We start from the raw sequence: 19,377 nt of genomic DNA on the forward strand, positions 1-19,377 counted from the left end.
TAATAATTGAACTCCGATTGAGAAGTGCCCAGGTGGACAATCAGAATCAATTTGAATACCGACTCAGAGTATCAAGTCACAATACTAACATTAATATTACCCTTACACACTTCCCCTCTTCCTTTGACCGCGTGATAAGCTCCACCTCAGCAACTCCATGAAATCGTCCCTTTTGCTATTTTCTCCTCTCCAAATTCTAGGCTGACTATTATATCAGTCTATTTATTATTTATAATTGTCAACCACCGAGTGTTATCGGGTGACATTTCTACATCATTTTCTACTGTGAGGGAGCTGCCCCTTTCGGCTCTGACGACCCCTCGGCAACTTCAATTTCGACGTTGGAACCTCAACTCTTCTCCCACTTTCACTCTCTACCACTTTTCCTATATTCGACCACCCACCCTGCTACCGAAATACTCTCAAATCAACTTGTTCCTTATCATTTTTTGCCTTGGAGTATCTCCTTGCTGGGATCTCCTGTCACCGCCGACTCCACCTTGAGCTTCGCCACAAGTGGCTTGTCCGCTTCTCCTCACCCCGACCTCTTCGATCTCGTTTTCTGAATTCAACCTTTCAACCCCCTCTACGATTTCTCCCTGTGACGACCTTATTCTATACGCCTCCCTGGCTCCCTCTCCGAACCCTAACCGTGAATTGCAAAATATCACCCCCGTTGACCAATGAGGGGATCATAAACCTTTGTCGATAAAGACCGCACACACTCTCCCCAGACGCCGCCGTCATGGCGCGACGGTACGAGATCGACGAGCTGATATGGCTGCGCGAATCGCCTCTTGTCACTAAACCTCCTGGCCTTCCCCCAATTGAAGATTGGATGTATGTTCAGCTCCCTCCATCTTTCTGATCGATATTCCGCATCTTTCGAGGCCCAAGACTAACCATCTATTTGTCTGTGCAATAGGCCTCAACCCGACCCTACAACCCAACGCAAGCAACCAACAACCCGAGACCCCAATAACCCTTCCGAAACAACTACAAATAGAAGACCGAGCTTTTTTGAAGCTCGTCATATCTCGCGGGGCTCCAATTCAGGTATCGCTCATCATCCTTCGTTTATACCATCCATAGTCTCTACCCGACCAACTCCTCCTCTGACATTGACTAACTCTATTATTTTTTGAACTGGATGTAGATGAAATCGTGCTTGGACCTCCAAAGACCAACTTTGCCTCATCCCGCATAGGAGGTAAAGGCTCTCTTGACCTCACTGAACGATCCGCCCGCCCAAATGAGACGGATGAGAAAAATGACCGTTTCAACTTCCGAGATCGCATCTTCAAAGAGAAAGATACCCCCCCAAGAGAGAGACTATGATCGGCGAGACGGACGGCCCGCTGCCCTGAACGGCCGACGCGGAGAGAAGGAAGACTGGAATGCTGGGCGCCCACGTCGGACATTTCCACCAGAAGAGCCAGAACGCAAACCCCGACGCACCGGAGAATTCGATCGATGGGAGAACCGCGAGACCCCTCGAGATGCTCCCAACAGTGAACGTGGAGTCCGGGATCGGGATGCCCGCTTCGTTGCACGAAAGGAGGGTCAACCGACGACACGAACCAAATACGATGGAAGCTGGTTCCGTGAAGAGAACGGCAATGAAGCAATCGAGGCTGATGAAGACAAGCCAGCGCTACGCAACCGAGAATGGCGGCGCGACCGCCATGGCGCAGACCGAGACTGGGCCCGTGGTGCTGCTGCTAAAATCGAATCAGAACCCGAATGGTTGGATACGAACGATCGTGACGAGCCCCGACGGGCACACACACAGGAAGACTTTGAGCGCTGGAAGGAGCGTATGAAGGCTGGCTCAGGCGCTTCTCAGCCCCCTCCATCGCAAGCGGAGAGGAAGGAAGAATATACTGAATCGGATATCCCTGCCGAGAAGCCCGAGACGCACCGCACAGACGGGGAGATCTTTAGCTCTGGCGCTCAGTTCATGGGAGATACCTCTATGGACCGGTTTTTTGGTATGCTTGGAGACCCAAAGCCACCAGTTCCCGAGGCCGTCGCATCACCTGTCCAGGTCCAGTCGACCCCGCAGAAGGAAAACCCATATGTCGCAAAGTCTGGGAAGTCATCTCGATTTGCTGGACTTTTCAGCCCTCCACCTGATAGTCCATTCAAAGCTCCAGAGTCACCCGCCCTTCCTAAATCTTCTGCAGGAAGCACTCCTGCCAACCCTCAAGATGCAGACCAAGAGGGATTCCAACGAATTTTGGCGATGCTTGGCGGCCCCGGTGCTGCTGGCCCTGGACATGGCCCACCACCACACGGTACACCTCACCAAAATGAACACTCTCGGCCGTCACCGATGGTCCATCCTGATCATGCTCGTGCGGCCATGCACATGTCCTCCCCAATCAGAGAACACATGGGTCATCCGGACTTTGCTAGTCCATCCCAAGAGAATCCCTTGGCCCAGATGACCGGGAAGGAACCCCACCCTGGCGAGCGTGAGCATCTTCTTCGATTGATGCAGCAGGTTCAAATTGGCCCCGGACCTCAAGGTGGTGTCTCTCAGCGGTCCCCGAATGCTGGACCAGCTCCTCCTCCAGGCTTGATGCCGGAGATGATGCCTCGTCCTCCCCCTGGACTGACTGGCCAGAAGACTCCAAACTTCTTTGACGATCCTGCCATTGCCAATATGCAGCGGCCTGATAACGAGCAACTCCGCCGACGAGGCCCCAACGGCCCGCCTATGGGCTACTTTGATGAAATTCCTTTCCCCCAGGGCGGCCAAGGCCCCATGACTCCGGGTGGTTCCCGCCCACCAAATCAACCTCCGATGCCACTGCAGCGACCTCCTGGCTTGGAACACTTGCCTCCTCCCGGATGGACCGGTCAGCCTCCCCCACAGCAAGGCAACGGGCTCAGCCCGATGGGCCCCCACCCTGGAATCCCAACTCCAAACCGCGGACCCCTCAATTTCCCCCCCAGGTATGATGCCAATGCCCGGCAACGGACCTCCGATGGGCGAACGGCAAGGCTTCCCTCCTCGTGGACCCCCAGGCCCACCTCCTGGTATGATGCCACCACCCGGATACATGGGTGGCCCTCCTCCTGGCTTTCCTCCCATGCCCCCGAACCCAGAGGCTATGATGGGACTTGGCCCTGGCGGCCAAGGCCCCTTCGGACCTGGAAATCCCGGTCCTCAAGGCCCCCCTCCCTCATCGCGACACCTGCTTGAGATGTTTGGTCAGCCCGGCGGCGGCGAAGTGCGCGGCGGCATGGTCGGACCCGGTCCTTACAGGTAAACAGTCGAAACATCGAGCTTTTCCATCTTATCTGATATTTACTTGCTCCGTTGTGATATGTGACTATTCTGGGCAAAGATGCGTTGGAAGAGTGTTTGTGGCGCAAGAGTTTCGGTCTTCTGTTTTAACCCGGCCTGGTTACACGGCAATGTTGCATCATCCTCTTGAGAAAGATCCAAAGCATCCCCAATTTCTTCTTCATTTTCTTCTTCTCTATTTCAAATTTCACTTTCATGTCTTCCTCATTTTCCATGTTGTATTTGCTCATTCCCATTTTCGGTACCCTGGCGACGGGTTGCCCTTCTTCCTGTTGCCCAGCTTCTGTCTAGCAAGCAGCCCATTCTCACTCAGCCTTGACCTTATTCGCTCTTGGCTCTGTTCTCCGTTATTGCTGTATCCAATGACGGTTGTTATTGCTTTTTTTTTTTCTCTTTCCTCTTTCCTCTCTTTGCTTTTGCTTCTCAAGGGGACTGCCTTTGCCGAGTCACCGGTGCCGCTATCAGTCGAATTATCTTGCAAGGAGGATCTAGGGATATGATGTGGTTTTGACCGATCTAGTGGTGGTGAAGTGGTGGGAGGATTGTCTCAATCTATGCTCGGCGGACAGGCACTAACGTGGGTTTTGCTTTTCGTCAGTGGATACGAATTATTCCAGATATCGACAGGTAAAGATTTGCAATCAATCTATCAATCGCTTGGTCGATCGAATAACTATTATCGTCTTTTCCTCCTAGCTTCGTACTAGCGCGTCGGTAGCACGGATAACCCATCTCCGAAGTGGCTCTAGGTACCTCAAGTTCGATTGGGTCACGCGATGGGTTAAAAGGACAGAAAACAGTACGGAGTCGGAAAAGGAGAAATCAAGGCATAGATGGATATCGCAATGGGCTCAATAACGCTTCAGTTAAATTTATCAGATTTGTACACCATTAGTGCGTGAGCGGATGGATGCGTGGGGGAGCTGCGTGCCGGTAACCCTGCTCCCCTTCATAGATCCACCCAGCCTGCGCCTATATACTCGTAACCATAGGCAGAACGTTGACATTATTGATAGCGAAATGAATTCCCTGGGCGTCGCGTTTAAGCGGAGAGGGCCTGGCGAGCGTCACGGATGGACTGGTAGATCGCCTTGTTGTCCTCCTGGATGATGTCCAGGCAGTAAGGGACGGCGGTCTTGGCGACGTTCTTGACGAAGGTCTATATCCAAGGGGATTTCAGATTAGCCGGACTCGGGTGGAATGGGAATTTTGGGATTCAATACTTACGCCAGTCTCCTCAGTGACTTTGTTCAGGCAGTGCTGCAGTTCGTGGCGCTGGGTTTGGTTGAAGTAGTTGGCGCCGAAGGTGAAGTCGGCATTCAGCTCGAGGCCAGTCAGGGCAAGCTAGATAGATTCTTGTTAGGGATTTTGATTGCAATTGGATTTATTCTTTCTGGGGTGTTTTTACCGAGTGGAAGGACTGGCAGATAACCATCTGCTGGGAGTCCTCCAGAGCCTTCCATGGCTGAGCCATCATCATGTCAGTTGCCTCGCGGGCAACGACCTCTCTGTAGGCGACAACGATGTCCTAAGCAAGTCGAATTAGTTACTGGTCGCCCAGTAATCAATCAGTGAATGATTGAGTGGCAGAAGGTATCTGGGTACCAGTACCAGTAGGTACATAGGTACTAGTACGAGTAGGTTGGAGGACTTGTGAACATACGTTGGCAGTGACTCCACCGATGTTGTGCTTCAGCTTGTTGAGCATCACATCGGTCTGCTTGAAACCGAGATCAAGTTGGGCGATGCGGCCCTGGACACTGGGAGCAATATCAGTGCCATTGTTGGCGACGGCACCGATGGCCATGAGGGAGGCGACGAGAAGGCTCTTGAACTGCATTATGAATGGTATAAATAAATGTATAATATAGACCGAGATCTAGAAAGTTATTAATGAACGAATGAATGAATGAATGAATGAATGAATGTATAGGGTTCAAGGTGAAAGGAGTAAAAGAATGACTGGATGTGAGTACTCGAGAGCCAGAACTAGAAGAAGAACGCCAGGAGGAACGTGCTCTCCTTTATAGTATAAAGTTTCTAACGGACACGGTCGAGTCTTTCCCCCGTAAGTACTTGCAATAGGCTGTACCGGGCATCCTGCATAGGCAATGCTCTACTCCGTACTCCGTAGTATGATTTGGAATCCCAAGTGAGCTTTTTTGGCCCAGATCCCTGCAGCATTCACTATGCGGTCCACTCGGAATGTCTGGGTAGAAAAGGTACTAAAAGGAGAGCCAGGGCTAGCGGCACCGAATTGGCGAGTCTGGTTGGTAGTGTACGATTCATGCGCCGTGCGTGGAGATTCGATCGACAGCCTCAATCCGCAATTCGCATCCGATCGAGTAGAGCTCTGAAAGCTGGGAACGGGAATGGCAGATCTGGAGGGGGTTAGTGTCTGTCGGACCCAAAAGTTATTGAACGTGTGCATGAAGTGGAGACCAACATGGGGTTAGACCAGGTGTTGATCAGAGCGAGGCCCAAGTGGAGCTCGATAGCCCACCAATCTAGCCATGTTTTGGCGGGAATTAGGATCGCCGTAGCGCAGTTGAGATGAGCAAAAGAGGCCCCCAAGGACCCAAAAACGACCCAAAACTGAGACCTGGTCGCCCGCGTTTAGCCCCACTGGGTTAAGGCAGCCGGAGAGCTTATTCCAGCAGTACGGAGTACCTTGGGTGACCACGGCGTACGGAGTACGGTGACTGGGATCGATCTAATCAGTAGCAAAGCTAGGGGTGAAGGATTCAAGCCGCAGATTCTGGTGGCCCAATGTCCACTTCATCAACGCTAATCGCCAGGGGATCGACCCGAGAACAGCTTCTTACGTCTCGTTTTCGCAAAGCTGGGAGGATTCAGGGGAGATGCAATATTGCCCATTCCGGGATGCTAGCTAGAGACAGATTGAAGAGATCCAGGCAAGTGGTAAGTACTTGAGCGAGCAACTCCGTAGATGCTCGGTATCTGAATATGCTCTATCCCAAGATCGACCATGTATGTCCAGCCTCAAAACCCTAATCATCGATATCAATTGGCCGCTTTTCTTCACATGCCTGCATGGTACAGCACTAGCTCGGCTCCTCGACCGAAACTTTTCCTGTGATCTCCCCCATATTCCCCAATATCACTTCATTTCCAAGGTTTACCCACTCTGTTTCTCCGGAATATATATCCAGCTAAACGGCCGGAACCCCTTTCTAGAGTTCCGCGCCGCACCCGCACCGTGCCGACCCGGATCCTCGTGGACGAGCTTGGTCCTCTGTTTGAAGTTCTTTATTTCTTTTTGTCGACGTTGTGTAAGTCAGTGCTGTTCTAGACCTCCGTGCATGATCAACCTCGTGAGCCGGCCTCCTTACGGCGAACGATTCATGCCACCCAGCCGAAGCCTAGCTTGTACTACCTCTTATGCTGACAGAGTAATAGCAGTTGCTGGTTATAGTAAGTGGCCGGTTACCTTAAAAGATGCTTAGAATAAGGGTTCATAATTTGGCTATCATGTATCTTGCATACATTTTGAAGTTTAGCTTGTTGTTATAGTGTGTAGCTAAGTGGTATCTAGCAACTAGCAACTTGTAATTATAACACCCTGGCCGTGCAGACTCCTGAGACATATCTAGGCAGGGACAAGGTCTGTATAAAAATTGTCGACACAAAGCTCACGAATTAGTATGAAAACTATTGATCAAGTCTTTTGAGCATACCTCGCTTTGTTCCAGTCTAGGAATGCCATTGCGGCCTCTCCTAAATAGCTCCACCGTCCCTGAGACGCGATTTGGTTGCACTTTTTTCCAATTCAAAATGATGACAATATTGACGGATTCTTTCCCTGCTAGTAGAAGATTCAAGTCGTTGTACAATTTAGTTCTTCCTACGATTCGCCCCACCCTGTCTCGAGAGCAAAGGTTGGCAGAAGGCGATCTTTTAACACACTGGCAAAGAAAAGTCCGGCTCTTTCCCTGGTCCACGATAGGGACGGTCCCGGAGTTCAAGTGCTATTTAGTACCTAGTACCTATGTTTACTCGGAATTTATGTGTACACAGGGGAACTATAAAATGGCTTACCAGTACCAATATCCGCACCCATATTGAACATATTGAAGAGAAACTTTTCAGCTCTATTGATGACACCAGTCTCAAGCTAGTTGTAATCAATCTTTTACCGTACCAAGGGCGTCGTTGCCGCTAACTTGAATGGGGTATATTAAATAACCGACTGCTTTTGCCTCGAATGTCAACAGAGCACTTTCAAGTTCCTTCTTTCCTCGCCATGGCGTTTCCATTGATGCTCCTGCCCCCGAATCAGCTTCTCCCTCTTCACTCACTCTCTCTCTTCTACAGGAGCTATAATCATCGCTTCAAGTCAGACTGGCTCCCAGAATTCCCAGCCAAGAGCTCAATCCAATTCTACAAATAATGGATCTAAGACGGCCAAGGACAAAAGCGAAAGAATCAAAAGGTTGATCATAGCTTGGTTACTGGTCTCAAACCAGACAAGCTTCTAGAGTGCAGAGAAAGCCTGCATAAAGAAACTGCCTTCCAACTCCTTCGGTACTATCACATGGACGACAGAAATAACCCTATTTATAAGAGTAGTGGAAATGTTGATTGAAGAATACAAACTACTATAAAGAGCCGAGGTGCCATCCAACAAGTCAAGCAATACCAGCTTTTCAACTACCTAGGTATCCTTCGGAATCATCTAGACAGCAGAGTTCCACGCCTGCTTTTTTAAACAGGAAACCTTCGCCACTTTCGTGATATATGGGAGGGATTCGGAGAGCCTCTAGTACTTACTGAAAGATAAAAACGGTATACCCCTGTCTCGAGGACGAAGACATGTGGAAGAGCGGGGTCCTGTTGGTCCATATCCATAGCATAGCAGCTCTCAGCTGTCATTTAGGACACATCATGTGTCGCAGTCGATATCTCTTTCCTCTGAGAAGGAAAGATAGAGATCATCTTCCTCTCTACCGTCTTCCACGCAGTTAGATACTCACAACGGAAGAGCCTATTGGGCATGGTTTCTTTTTGTTTAGCTGAAATAGCATTGCCTCGTGGCTATGCCAACCTAATATTACTAGTAGAAAATAATGCATCAACCCGGTAGCGTCCATCGTCCATTGTACTAGTAGTCAGGGCTGGAGCATACGATGGATTCATTTCAAAGGTCGGGCTACAATTATGTACTAGTAGGTACTTGTGATATTCAGTTCAAGGTTTGCATTGAAAAAGAGTTACGTTCCACTATCAGCTTTGATCACCTCAATGATGGCATTATACATTCTCAATACGGCGCGAGAAAGATCTGTTTCAAAATAAAATTGTACACAGCCAGGTATTCATGGCCAAATCGATTGCAAACTCTGCTCCGTTTCCTTAGTATACTATTATAAGACAGATCAACCCCAGGTTCCACCACCACCACCTCTGCCTTGACGCCTTTGAGCAGAAAGACGCCAATCATCCTCGCCGGCAAACCGGTTATGCAGGGGCTGGATGCGCTCGGCCTTCTTCCGCTTCGACAGACGATCCGTAGGAGCGACTTTGAAGAACGTGGGCGCGGCCTCGACCAACCACTTGGGCTCAATCGACGTTGTGCAGTGCATGTACTCCTTGGAGGTAAGCACCAAATCGTGATAAATAACGTGTTCCGAAGGCTTGCCGAAAAGAGCAGAGCTAGGGTGCATGTAAACGGGTGTGCCTTCAACGAGTGTTTTGTAACCTTCCTGGGGGTCCTTGCGAGCAGCGTTCCGGAAGAATCCAGTGCAGAGGGCCTGTCGGACCTTCATCGTGTCCCGCCCACAAGAGGCGATCTTGTGCCGATAGCGATTCATGATGCCAAGAAGTTGCTGTCGGACATCTTGGGCGCGTTTGATTTGTCGCGCTTGGATGAAGTTTTCGAAACACCATGCATTGCTGAACTTGGAATGTTTCCAGGCGTTGTAAACGTTCAGTAATGTCAGGTGATCTCCATGAGGATCGTGGAATTTGGATTTCTTCTGATCGGCTTGTTGCTGTTTCTCCTTTGGACGATAGAAGACTGATGTTATTGAAAGCATGGCGACAATACTGAGCATTTCATCGGAGCAGCTCATGTCCACAGAAGCAATGAGCACCTTAGCCAAAGCAGGTTCCATGGGGAAATCAGCCATCTTGCGACCTAGTCGGGTAAGAAGACCCTCATCGTCAAGGGCAGACAATGCATATAGCTCTTCCAGGGCTGACAGCATGGTATTTGTTGGTGGAGGATCCATAAAGTCAAAGTGCAGGAGATCATTAATACCCATAGCTTTCAGCATGAGAATGGTATGTGAAAGGTTCTGGCGCTGAATTTCGGGAATTGTCGTGGGAAGCATCTCGCTGTTGAATGCAGCCTCGGTATATAAACGGAATGTCTTTCCTGGTCCCGTACGTCCCGCACGACCAGCGCGTTGCTTGGCCTGGGCTTGAGAGATAGGAGTAACCACAAGGGAATCCATACCAAGCTTAGGGTCATAAGCATTCTGTTTGACAAAGCCGGGGTCGATAACGACTATAAAATCATATCAGCTCTGCTAAGAAATTTCAGGTGAGAGGAACAATGGAAACTTACAGTAGATGTTGTCAATCGTAATTGATGTCTCGGCAATGTTGGTCGCAATGATCACTTTTCGCCTAATTTGGAAATTCTCGTCAGCAATCATCAATAAAACGAAGAAAGACTGCACTTACCCGCCAGGCGGTGCCGGCTCGAAAATACGACTTTGCATCTCACTAGGAAGTGCAGAATAAACGGGTAGGATGACAAGCTCCGGTACTGAAGGACCGAGAGCTTTCATTCGCTCGTATAAAATCTCACAAGACGTGTCAATCTCTTCTTGTCCCGTTAGGAAAACCAGAATATCTCCGGCAGGCTCAGTCAAGTGAATCTGCATCACGGTAATAAGAGTAGCATCCAGGTAATCGGACTCGGGCTCCTTCGAGTACATAATTTCGACGGGGAAAGTTCGTCCTGGGATAGAAAAGATAGGGCAGCCGTTGAAGTATACCGAAAACTTTTCAGCATCAAGAGTGGCCGATGTGACGATTAATCGGAGATCTGGTCGTCGTTTGATGGTTTTCTTCAATAGTCCAAACAGAATATCGGTAGCAATAGTTCGCTCGTGGGCTTCGTCAAGCATGATGACGGAGTACCTCTTGAGATCTGGATCCAGCAGAATCTCTCGTTGAAGCATACCGTCGGTCATGTACTTGATTTTAGTCTCTGGGCTGGTGCAATCCTCGAAACGAATAGTATATCCAACTTCGGCACCGAGTCTGCAGCCTACTTCCTCGGACACACGCTTGGCAACGGACATGGCGGCCACACGGCGAGGTTGAGTGCAGCCGATCATGCCATTGTTTCCATACCCTGCCTCTGCCAGGTATTGCGTGAGTTGTGTGGTTTTTCCCGATCCAGTGTCTCCAACAACAATCATCAACTGGTTGTCTTTCACTGCATCAAGCAGTTGCTTGCGGAACTTATACACGGGCAAGCTCTCGCGTTGTTGTTTGATAGACATGTCAGTTCGCTTTCCCAGTGACACATTCTTGCCCATTGTGACCTTCTTCCATTCTGGCACAGATTCGTCCTGTTGCTGGGTACTGCGTAGGTCTGCAGCAAATTTTCGATCCTCAGCTGCAACCATCGGATCATGCCACTGGGCGTTGAGGTCAACATCGGCTGCTCGCTCGGCCGCCTTGTCCTGTGCTTCTTGCTGTTTTAATTCGCGTCTTTCCTTGGAAAGATTTGCGCCGGACATCGCCGCACGGTTCATCGATCCATCAGGAGCCTTGACAACACGAATGGGAGAAAGCTCAAGAGACTGCTTAGTCTGGCCAGCCAGGAATGGAGGCTCCTCATCTCTAACCTCGATATCAACGTCTTCCTCCTCTTCAAATGTGCCCTCGCCAGTGAGCGTCGCATTGTATTCCTCCTCAAGGTCTGGGTAGTCGGCTGCTGAAGCAACTCCCGATGCAATGAGCTGTCGGATTTCCCAGCGTTCTGGCGAGGTCATGCGCTTCCGGTTCCTCATTGGCCTGCCAGAGTCCTCGATGATGGGAATATCAGAGCTCAGCGCTCCATACCTATCATCTGATGATGAGCCATCGAGGCGTTCCATGTTGGCACCTGAGGCCAGACGGCGTTGGGGAATCAGATCCCGCCCTGTAGTTTGGTCGACCTCCTTCATCGAAAGTCCGATGCGTGTGCCTTCAATCTTAACCACCTTAACCTTGACAGGTTGGTCACGCGATACAAGGTCAGAAGGGTGGTTCACCCGCGCGCCTTCCTGCATCGCCGAAACGTGAACAAGACCGTCAACCTTGCCTTTGACTCCTTTGAGATTGACAAAAGCACCGAAATCCTTGACACCTGTCACACGACCATCATAAACTTTGTAGATGACAGGATGGTCATCCAATTCCATGGGTGGTGCTTTATCGAAGTGATCATCTCTTTCGCGATCCCGACGCTTGTGCCGATCACTGTGGCCATTGCGGTGGCTTTCCTCCCTACCGCCGTATTTTCCAATAGATCTTCCAAATTCATCCACCAATTCGTCGTTCTTGCTGCGTCGATGCGCGCTCCGAGATCTAGAACGGTATTTATCGCGGTGTCGGCGCCCACGGTTATCGTCATCGATAGGGCTGCGGCTGCGTTTCCTGCCGTCGCGTTCGTCTTTTGAATGGCGCGGTTTTTCGTCCTTTGGCTTCCCTGCCAATCCTTCAAGCATCGCAAATGTATCATCCATAGCTCCACCAGCTTGGTCGTCGTTCCCTTTGTTATCGAGGTAGTCGTCTTCCTCCCAACGGTTGTCTCTATCCGGAACAGCAAGGCCCTTGAAAACGCGGGATTTGCGCTCCAGAGCACCGAATTCATCCATCAGGTCATCTTCTGCGACAGCGTCGTGGCCATTCTCCTCCTTCTTCTTCCCTTTGTATTTCGGGTGCATCGTGAGGACAAGGCGGTCGACACTCTCCATCAAGCTCTGTGGGAATTCGGCGCCTATCTCATCGAGACCTGCCTTGAATTCGGGAAAGTTGCCATTGCATTTGAGGTGCTGGTCAATAACGAATTCAGCCAGCGTTTTGTCGTTGATACCCAGGTGATTCTGGAGCTCGTTGGTCACTCGGGACACGAGCGACAACAGCTCCAGGGACTCCAGGTCATCCATGGTGGTGACCGGGTAAATGAGCGACGGCGGCAATGAGGAAACGAGAGGCGCAAGCCGACGAGGTAGAAATGAGCGAGTGCGCAGAACCCAGCTCTGGTCGCGTAGGTGACTTCGAGGAAAGTGAAGGCGGAAAATCAGTGCAGCCGACGCCACTGATAAGAGATAAGCGGCCTGAGGCAGAAAGGCTGTCTATACGGCGATCCATACCCTACCTAGGCAGGGTAGCAGAAATCTTGGAAATATGATCCAATATTAAAGAGTGGGTTTTATACATTTAATATACAATACTAATTTTACACTAATCCGGTCACGCAGAGTTACGTGGCTCGGGTTTCTCGCTTTCCAGCACCTCCTTCTCTTCAGGGCTTTCTCCTGTGAGGGCGTCCAGCATCTGCTCCTCAGACAACTCCCGAAGCTCCGCACTGGAAGCTTCGTTATCTACTGTCTCGTCGAAGCTCTCTTCATTCAAATCATCCTTCATCTCCTCCTCCGGTGACACTTCGGCTTCCGTACTCCTTGGAGTGCCATCTTCATTCATACGGATCCGCACATCGCCTTCTCCGCCTTCAGCGGATTCTGGCATGAGACCTTGTGAGTCAATGGTCTTCTGTCGATGCAGCTGCTTCTGAAGCGCAATCTGGCGTTTCAACGATGCGTCCTTGCGTAGCGACTTGTTGGCGGAGAATTCAGTCAGCGCCCGCACCATTCGCTGTTCAACAAGTTCCTTGACATGCGCGGCGAGAGTCCGATCTGTGAATACTCCGCCAAAGCGAAAGCTTAGCCACGAGTAAAGGATAATAGCTTTATGCAGACTCTCCAACTCATGCAAGTAATCCTTATTACCAGATACAGGGCGCTCTAAAATCTCCAGGTTGAGATGGGGAATGTCCAGCAGCCGTCCGCGATTATTTTCAGCCACACAGTCGGCATATGCGGCAGTGATTTCGCGTGCGGTCTGGGTTTTGGTATCCATCGGCGCAGCCATGAATGTCAACTGATCCGCAACTCGCAGGCCATTCGTAGTGTCGATAATTTCGGCATTTTCAAGCTGGCCCTTGTTATCGCACATGAAAAAAAGGGGATTGATGGCAGAGATTTCGTTTAATCGTTTGATCAGATACTCGAACGGGACTTCTTTGGGGAAGTATGCCGAGAGTTGCTCGAATACGACATTAGGCGGGATTATACCCGCGGCGCGAAGGGGTGGAGGCTCCGTATTCATGGCTAGTTGGATAGAAGGAAGGTCGATCTCTTCCAGGGACGTGACCAAACCCACGTTTGACTTGTCGTTTGGGCTTTCTTTGGCGCCAGCTGGCCGGTATCGACCGGCACGACCACCTATCTGCTTGATTTCCGGTACAGTCAACTGCTGAAGACCGCCAGGGAGTCGTTTGACCAACGTCTCGAAGATGACACGCTTGCAACTCCTTTTAAAGCTCATCAGTAAGGGTTCTATTTTGACCAAGTCAATGAACTGCTTGAAACTTACAGGTTCAATCCCATGCCAATTGCATCACTTGCAACCAGAAAATCGTAGTCATTGTCCGGGTCGTTGAATAAGTTGGCTTGTTGCGTTCGAATCTCGGCGGGTAGACCTCCGTAAACGATAGCTGCTCGTCTGCCAGTAACCTTTTCAATGTCTGCTTTCAGGGCGTGGATTCCAACTCGGGAAAAGGCGACAACACAATCACCCTTTTCAAGACTTTTAAGGTTACCCCTCAAGCTTTTGTCCATGACCTCTAAGCGATTTAATCGCTCATATCTATGGATCTCTAGGGTGTCTCCTGTAAGAGCGCATAGTTCACGGATGAGAGGAACGGCCCGCGTTTCACCGCAGAGGTGGAGTTCCTTTGCCTGACTTCCCAGAACAGCTCGTGTCCACGCCCATCCACGTTGTGCATTGGATATCATTTGGATTTCGTCAATGACTCCAATATCATATTCCTGTCCCACACTGACCATTTCAACTGTGTTGCTCACGATACGGGGTACTTGGCCATCTTCCGGCGTCTTGACATCGTCACCTGTGACGAGACTTGTAGGAATGCCTTCCGCCTTGAATCGATGGTATACCTCCTGCGCGAGTAACCTCAGCGGTCCTGCATAGAAACCCGATTTGCTTTGTTTCAGCCGTTGTAGGGCGTGGTATGTCTTTCCAGAATTTGTCGGGCCAACGTGGAGATGAATCGTTCGTTGCATAGACCGGGCTTTGGGGTACCACTCGGCGGGATAGCGAAGATCGGCTATCTTTTGGTGTACCTTCAGATTCGGGGTCGAGTACTTTGCAGTCAGATCATCCGCATAGCGCATATAGTCCAGTTCGCCACGCAGTCCTGCAACTCCGCCGGACAGGTATGCCCTTTGCAGTGATGACTTGATTTGCTTCAAAGGGCCCCATTTGGTATCCGACTTCGACTCCTCCACCTTGCAAGCATTCGATATTTGACGCTCAAACTTCCCCCAGGACTCAGGTAGTTCCCCTGTCGAATTAAGACGGGCCTTCGCATCTTGCAGAGCGGCCTGCACGACTCGGTTGAAATCCCTCTGGGCCGCGAAGCTGTTTCGGCTGGGACCCGTAGGGCCTGATTTCATCGCCGACTTGGCGGATCTCTTTGAGTCGGAGCCGGCATTGCTCGATCTAGCTTCTTTGTGCTTATTTTCGCGTTTCGACCGGTGTAGGGGGAGGGAGGTGGTGAATTGTCGCTGTCGTTCAACGGGTCGAGGGAAGAATTGCAATGCGCTGAAGAGGGAACGGCTGCCTCTGCCAGTCCATGACTGCATTCCTGAACAGTCGTGGGTAATAGATATAGGCGGAAGTGAGTGAACGCGCTAGAAAGTCGAGGGGAGGAGAGGGTGGGCAGGCATGCAGAAAAACGAATGCTTATCGGGGATGAGTTCCCTGGCGCGCCACCCGAGAGATCCACTTGAGAAGCTCCCATCATCAAATGGTGGGGAATCCGCGCTCTCCTTCATATACCTCATACGGGCCACCTCTCCGTTGAGTCTCCTCCCATAAATCCCCTATTCGCCCCCCCTGGCGTGCTCAACCTTTTGCTCGGCGGTGTTTCCGTGACTTCCGCTTCGCTTTCTCTCGTTGACACTCTCTGCGTGAGCCTCGCTTCGGGCTGCCCGCCAACATGAGCACTTCGATCATCAACGTCCAACGCGACAGTAGGTAACCCCCATGGCTTCCCCGGTACTTGATACCTCCTCCAAAGAAAATGAACTGACAATCAAACCTCTTGCTAGTCATCCTCAATACTATCCGTAATGCCGGTGGTCACGAAGTACGTCACACCTTCGGCCCCTCCCCCCGCCTGCGAATACTGACGCCTATCCCGCACAGTGGAAAGTTTTGGTGGTGGACGAGAACAGCAGGAAATTGATCAATTGTGCTGTGAAAGAGGAAGACATTCTGAACCTCAATGTATCCAGTGAGCCTGCCTACTTAATTTCTACAGCTTGGACGTCAGGCAGCCTACTAAACAGCATCATCGCCCCGCAGACATCGAGCAGATCGACCACCGGCGAATGTCCAACCCGGATATGGACGCCTTATATATACTCTCTCCGGAGTCTTGGATTGTGGACTGTCTCATGGCTGACTTCGAGGTGAAGAGATACCGCAGAGCGTTCTTGGTGTGGACTTCATGTCAGTCAGCGGCATTGGGACCTCGGTTGATCTCAGCTAACAATCGAAATAGTTCTTGATCCCAAGCTGCGCGCTCGAATTGACCGGTCACAAATGGCGCGCGATGCCATTGCTGATTACCGCATAATGAACATCGACTTCTACCCCCGCGAGTCACATCTGGTCACTTTCCGCGATCCGTGGAGCTTCCCCGTCCTGTTCCACCCGGGCTGCAACCATTTAATCCGTCGCCATCTTCAAGATCTCGCTCAGAAGGTATTCATTTTCCCTCGTTTTTGAGGTATCCGGCTGTCGAGCTAAATTTTGACTGCAGGTCGTCTCTCTCTGCGCCAGCTTGGGTGAATACCCGGTCATCCGCTATTACCGACCTCGATCCCCCACCCACGAAGCTGGTGTCCTGTGTTCGCACTTGGCGCGGTTTATCCAAGAGGAACTAGATCAATTTGCTCAATTCCAGCGTGATTTCCCTCCCCCCTCAAACCGTCCACGAGGAGTTTTGTTTATTGTCGACCGCTCAATGGATGTTTACGCTCCTCTTCTCCACGAGTTTACATACCAAGCAATGGTGCACGACCTTCTGCCGATCAAAGAGGGTGACAAAGTTACATACAAGACATTGCTCAACGAGGGCAAAGACAACGAAGAGGAAAAGGAGATGGAGCTTGGGGAGCACGATAAAGTATGGGTAGACTACCGACACATGCACATGAAAGACGTACTCCAGAAGCTCGGCGAGGACTTTGCTAAGTTCAGAGCAGCGAACCCACAGTTTGCCGAAGAGTAGGTTCTTCCTGCTCCCACTTTTCCCGGTTTGTGTCAGGCTAACGAGTTCTACAGCAACGACAAACAAAACGTCAACACCATCAAAGACATGTTGGCTGGACTGACAGAATTCACAGAAGGGAAAGATGCGTATACTCTCCATTTGAATATGGCAGGGGAATGCATGAAGTACTTTGGAGCCCGAAAGCTTATCGAGGTCAGCTCTATGGAGCAATCCTTTGCCACGGGTCTCGACGAAAATTACAAGAAAGCTAAGAATTTGGCGGCGCAACTTGTACAGCTGCTCGATGATGATGCAGTGATTACACCGGATCGACTCCGACTACTCCTACTGTACATCATCTATCGAGGCGGCCTGCTTGGTGGCGATATTCGGAAACTCATGGCACACGCACAGCTTCCAGGCCAAGATGGAAACGTCATTTCTAACCTTGAACTTCTTGGCATCCGTGTAGAGAAGCCTCTCAAGGATGAGAAGCCACCACCGCAGCCACTGTTCCAGCGACGAACCCCTGTGCCGGAATCGGAAGAGCTGAGCTTGACGCGGTACGAACTCGGAGTTAAACAGATGCTAGAAGAGCAAATTCGAGGCACATTGGACTCGACGTTATTTCCCCTACACCAGGCCTCACACTGACACCGATGGTGGAATGGCCGCGCAGGAGATGCTCTCTCAGCAAGCTTCCCTGCGCAGTGCTAAGCCTACATGGGCCCGCACCCGATCCGTCGACCAACCTCGCCAGCGTATGATTGTCTTCATGGCCGGTGGTGCCACTTATGGCGAATCACGTAGCTGCTACGAGATCTCGCAGACCTACGGCCGTGATGTCTTCCTAGCCACCTCCCACATGCTGACACCGGGGCTCTTCATGCGCCAGGTCGGTGATCTGGGCATCGACAAGCGCCGCCTTGATATACCTGCTGAGCGACCCAAGCCCACAGCCCCTGCTCATCTCTTCGAGCGAGAGGCGCCTCCTACACCCACACCTCCGCCGCAGAAAAAGGCTGTCTCTACCTCGCATTTGAACCCACCCGCGCCTCCCGAGGCACTCATGTCCAACATGTCTCTGGGGTCGAACGGGTCGGCCGGGACTCCTCCGCCCGGTGGAAAGTTGCATAAGAAGGACAAGGAGAAGAAGGATAAGAAGGATGATAAGGAGAAGAAGAAGTACCGATTCTTCAAGTGATTCATGTCATCTCCTATCCGCATATTTACCTTGCCATTTTTTTGTTGCTCTCCGTGCTGTGCGCGGGTACATTCAGCGCTGTTTTGATACCATCTTTTCTTTGTCTAAGGTTGTTTTGGAGGCGCTTGAGCTTGAGTTTGAGCCTTGGGGTAACAGGGAGTCTTTCCAACGCGTCGTGAAAATGGAATTGGAGGATAGTAGGGTCGGAGGGTGAAGGGATGAGGAATTGCAAATTGCAATACTCGATAGCGCAGAACATATAAAATCAAATCATCGTCAAGTTTCCTGGATTTCACGTTTATATTCGTGTCGGAGAAAGAAATCAGAGCATCCATCTTCTCTGAAAGAATTGATTGATTGTGAATATTTACTTGGTTGCAAAACAACTTGAACCACGAGAGCGAATCTCCTATGAGGTAAATACCCCATTTTAGTACCTAGGTAGATATCAGGTTGCAAACCTATCACGATATCAAATCCTTTCAATAACTCCTTGACCTTCCTCCGTTCACTGTTTACAAATTCTTGTTTACTACCTTTGATCTCCTGTCTTCCATTGTACAGTACATTCTTGGCTTCATTCTCATTCCTCTGTCCCTCGGCAAACACATATTCAAATTCGTGCCCAGGTGCATCATTAAAGTGCATCCTGTCCGGCTCTTCATCCCGTCCGAGTCCGAACCGACGATTATACTATTGAGTACCTAGGTATTCAGCTCTTGAACTACTAGCAGTCCACGGGTACTATTAGTACTACTAACGTGTTTCACAAGCGAGCCGGCCACCCCACGGAATACAGGAAATATAACAAATCGCAACTTTAAATATCTCAACAAATAAATATTATTTTCGATTCTACTTTGTAATATAGGTATTTACTATGATAAATAATAGTTCTAGCTTTAGTTTCTTTATTTTAGATTATCATTATAGAAAATTACAAAAAAGAAAAACAGTAATTTAAACATCTCTGATAAAGATATATACGTTTCCATTACGTATATGTTTTTCGGATTTTAGACTTCAAAATATTAGTTCCTAATAATATTTAGGATATAGTGCCTGAATATAGCCTCTTAAATAGAGAAGGTTGTTGAGATATAACATTGTAATTTATCATATTTACTATGTGTTTTGGCGCGGCCGGTTCGCATGGGTGGCCGGCTCGCTTGTGAAACGAAACACGTTAGTACCTACTGGTACTAAATTCGCACACCGAGTCCCTGGGCAGTATTTAAGTTCTCCAAG

At 50.1% G+C, this 19,377-nt stretch overlaps 7 protein-coding genes across 7 annotated transcripts; 2 read left to right on the top strand and 5 right to left on the bottom strand.

The window, feature by feature from the left end:
* Positions 1–745: 745 nt before the first annotated feature.
* Positions 746–3,278, top strand: N7533_004726 (uncharacterized protein; the record flags this gene model as incomplete). Its single annotated transcript, XM_057101376.1, has 4 exons — positions 746–840; positions 926–1,091; positions 1,208–2,864; positions 2,962–3,278. The coding sequence occupies 4 exons, from the start codon at positions 746–748 to the stop codon at positions 3,276–3,278; spliced, it is 2,235 nt and encodes a 744-aa protein (XP_056961006.1).
* A 1,080-nt stretch (positions 3,279–4,358) lies between these two features.
* Positions 4,359–5,156, bottom strand: N7533_004727 (uncharacterized protein; the record flags this gene model as incomplete). Its single annotated transcript, XM_057101377.1, has 4 exons — positions 4,359–4,475; positions 4,544–4,660; positions 4,725–4,844; positions 4,980–5,156. The coding sequence occupies 4 exons, from the start codon at positions 5,154–5,156 to the stop codon at positions 4,359–4,361; spliced, it is 531 nt and encodes a 176-aa protein (XP_056961007.1).
* A 3,556-nt stretch (positions 5,157–8,712) lies between these two features.
* Positions 8,713–9,996, bottom strand: N7533_004728 (P-loop containing nucleoside triphosphate hydrolase protein; the record flags this gene model as incomplete). The annotated part of the gene is made up of 2 exons (XM_057101378.1): positions 8,713–9,845; positions 9,906–9,996. The coding sequence occupies 2 exons, from the start codon at positions 9,994–9,996 to the stop codon at positions 8,713–8,715; spliced, it is 1,224 nt and encodes a 407-aa protein (XP_056961008.1).
* Positions 9,997–10,020: 24 nt separating this feature from the next.
* On the bottom strand, positions 10,021–12,507 carry N7533_004729 (uncharacterized protein; the record flags this gene model as incomplete). The annotated part of the gene is made up of 1 exon (XM_057101379.1): positions 10,021–12,507. The coding sequence occupies one exon, from the start codon at positions 12,505–12,507 to the stop codon at positions 10,021–10,023; it is 2,487 nt and encodes an 828-aa protein (XP_056961009.1).
* A 307-nt stretch (positions 12,508–12,814) lies between these two features.
* Positions 12,815–13,948, bottom strand: N7533_004730 (uncharacterized protein; the record flags this gene model as incomplete). The annotated part of the gene is made up of 1 exon (XM_057101380.1): positions 12,815–13,948. One exon carries the CDS (start codon positions 13,946–13,948, stop codon positions 12,815–12,817), a length of 1,134 nt encoding a protein of 377 aa, XP_056961010.1.
* Positions 13,949–13,992: 44 nt separating this feature from the next.
* On the bottom strand, positions 13,993–15,288 carry N7533_004731 (Helicase C-terminal; the record flags this gene model as incomplete). Its single annotated transcript, XM_057101381.1, has 1 exon — positions 13,993–15,288. The coding sequence occupies one exon, from the start codon at positions 15,286–15,288 to the stop codon at positions 13,993–13,995; it is 1,296 nt and encodes a 431-aa protein (XP_056961011.1).
* Positions 15,289–15,644: 356 nt separating this feature from the next.
* N7533_004732 (Sec1 family protein) lies at positions 15,645–18,129 on the top strand (the record flags this gene model as incomplete). The annotated part of the gene is made up of 8 exons (XM_057101382.1): positions 15,645–15,678; positions 15,757–15,794; positions 15,854–15,941; positions 16,013–16,159; positions 16,212–16,414; positions 16,473–16,939; positions 16,997–17,488; positions 17,568–18,129. 8 exons carry the CDS (start codon positions 15,645–15,647, stop codon positions 18,127–18,129), a joined length of 2,031 nt encoding a protein of 676 aa, XP_056961012.1.
* Between the last annotated feature and the right edge of the window lie 1,248 nt (positions 18,130–19,377).

The sequence above is a fragment of the Penicillium manginii genome (assembly GCF_028828005.1).
Source record: "Penicillium manginii strain IBT 31320 chromosome Unknown utg000004l:1.0-7231830.0:1.0-7236170.0, whole genome shotgun sequence".
NCBI lineage: Eukaryota > Fungi > Ascomycota > Eurotiomycetes > Eurotiales > Aspergillaceae > Penicillium > Penicillium manginii.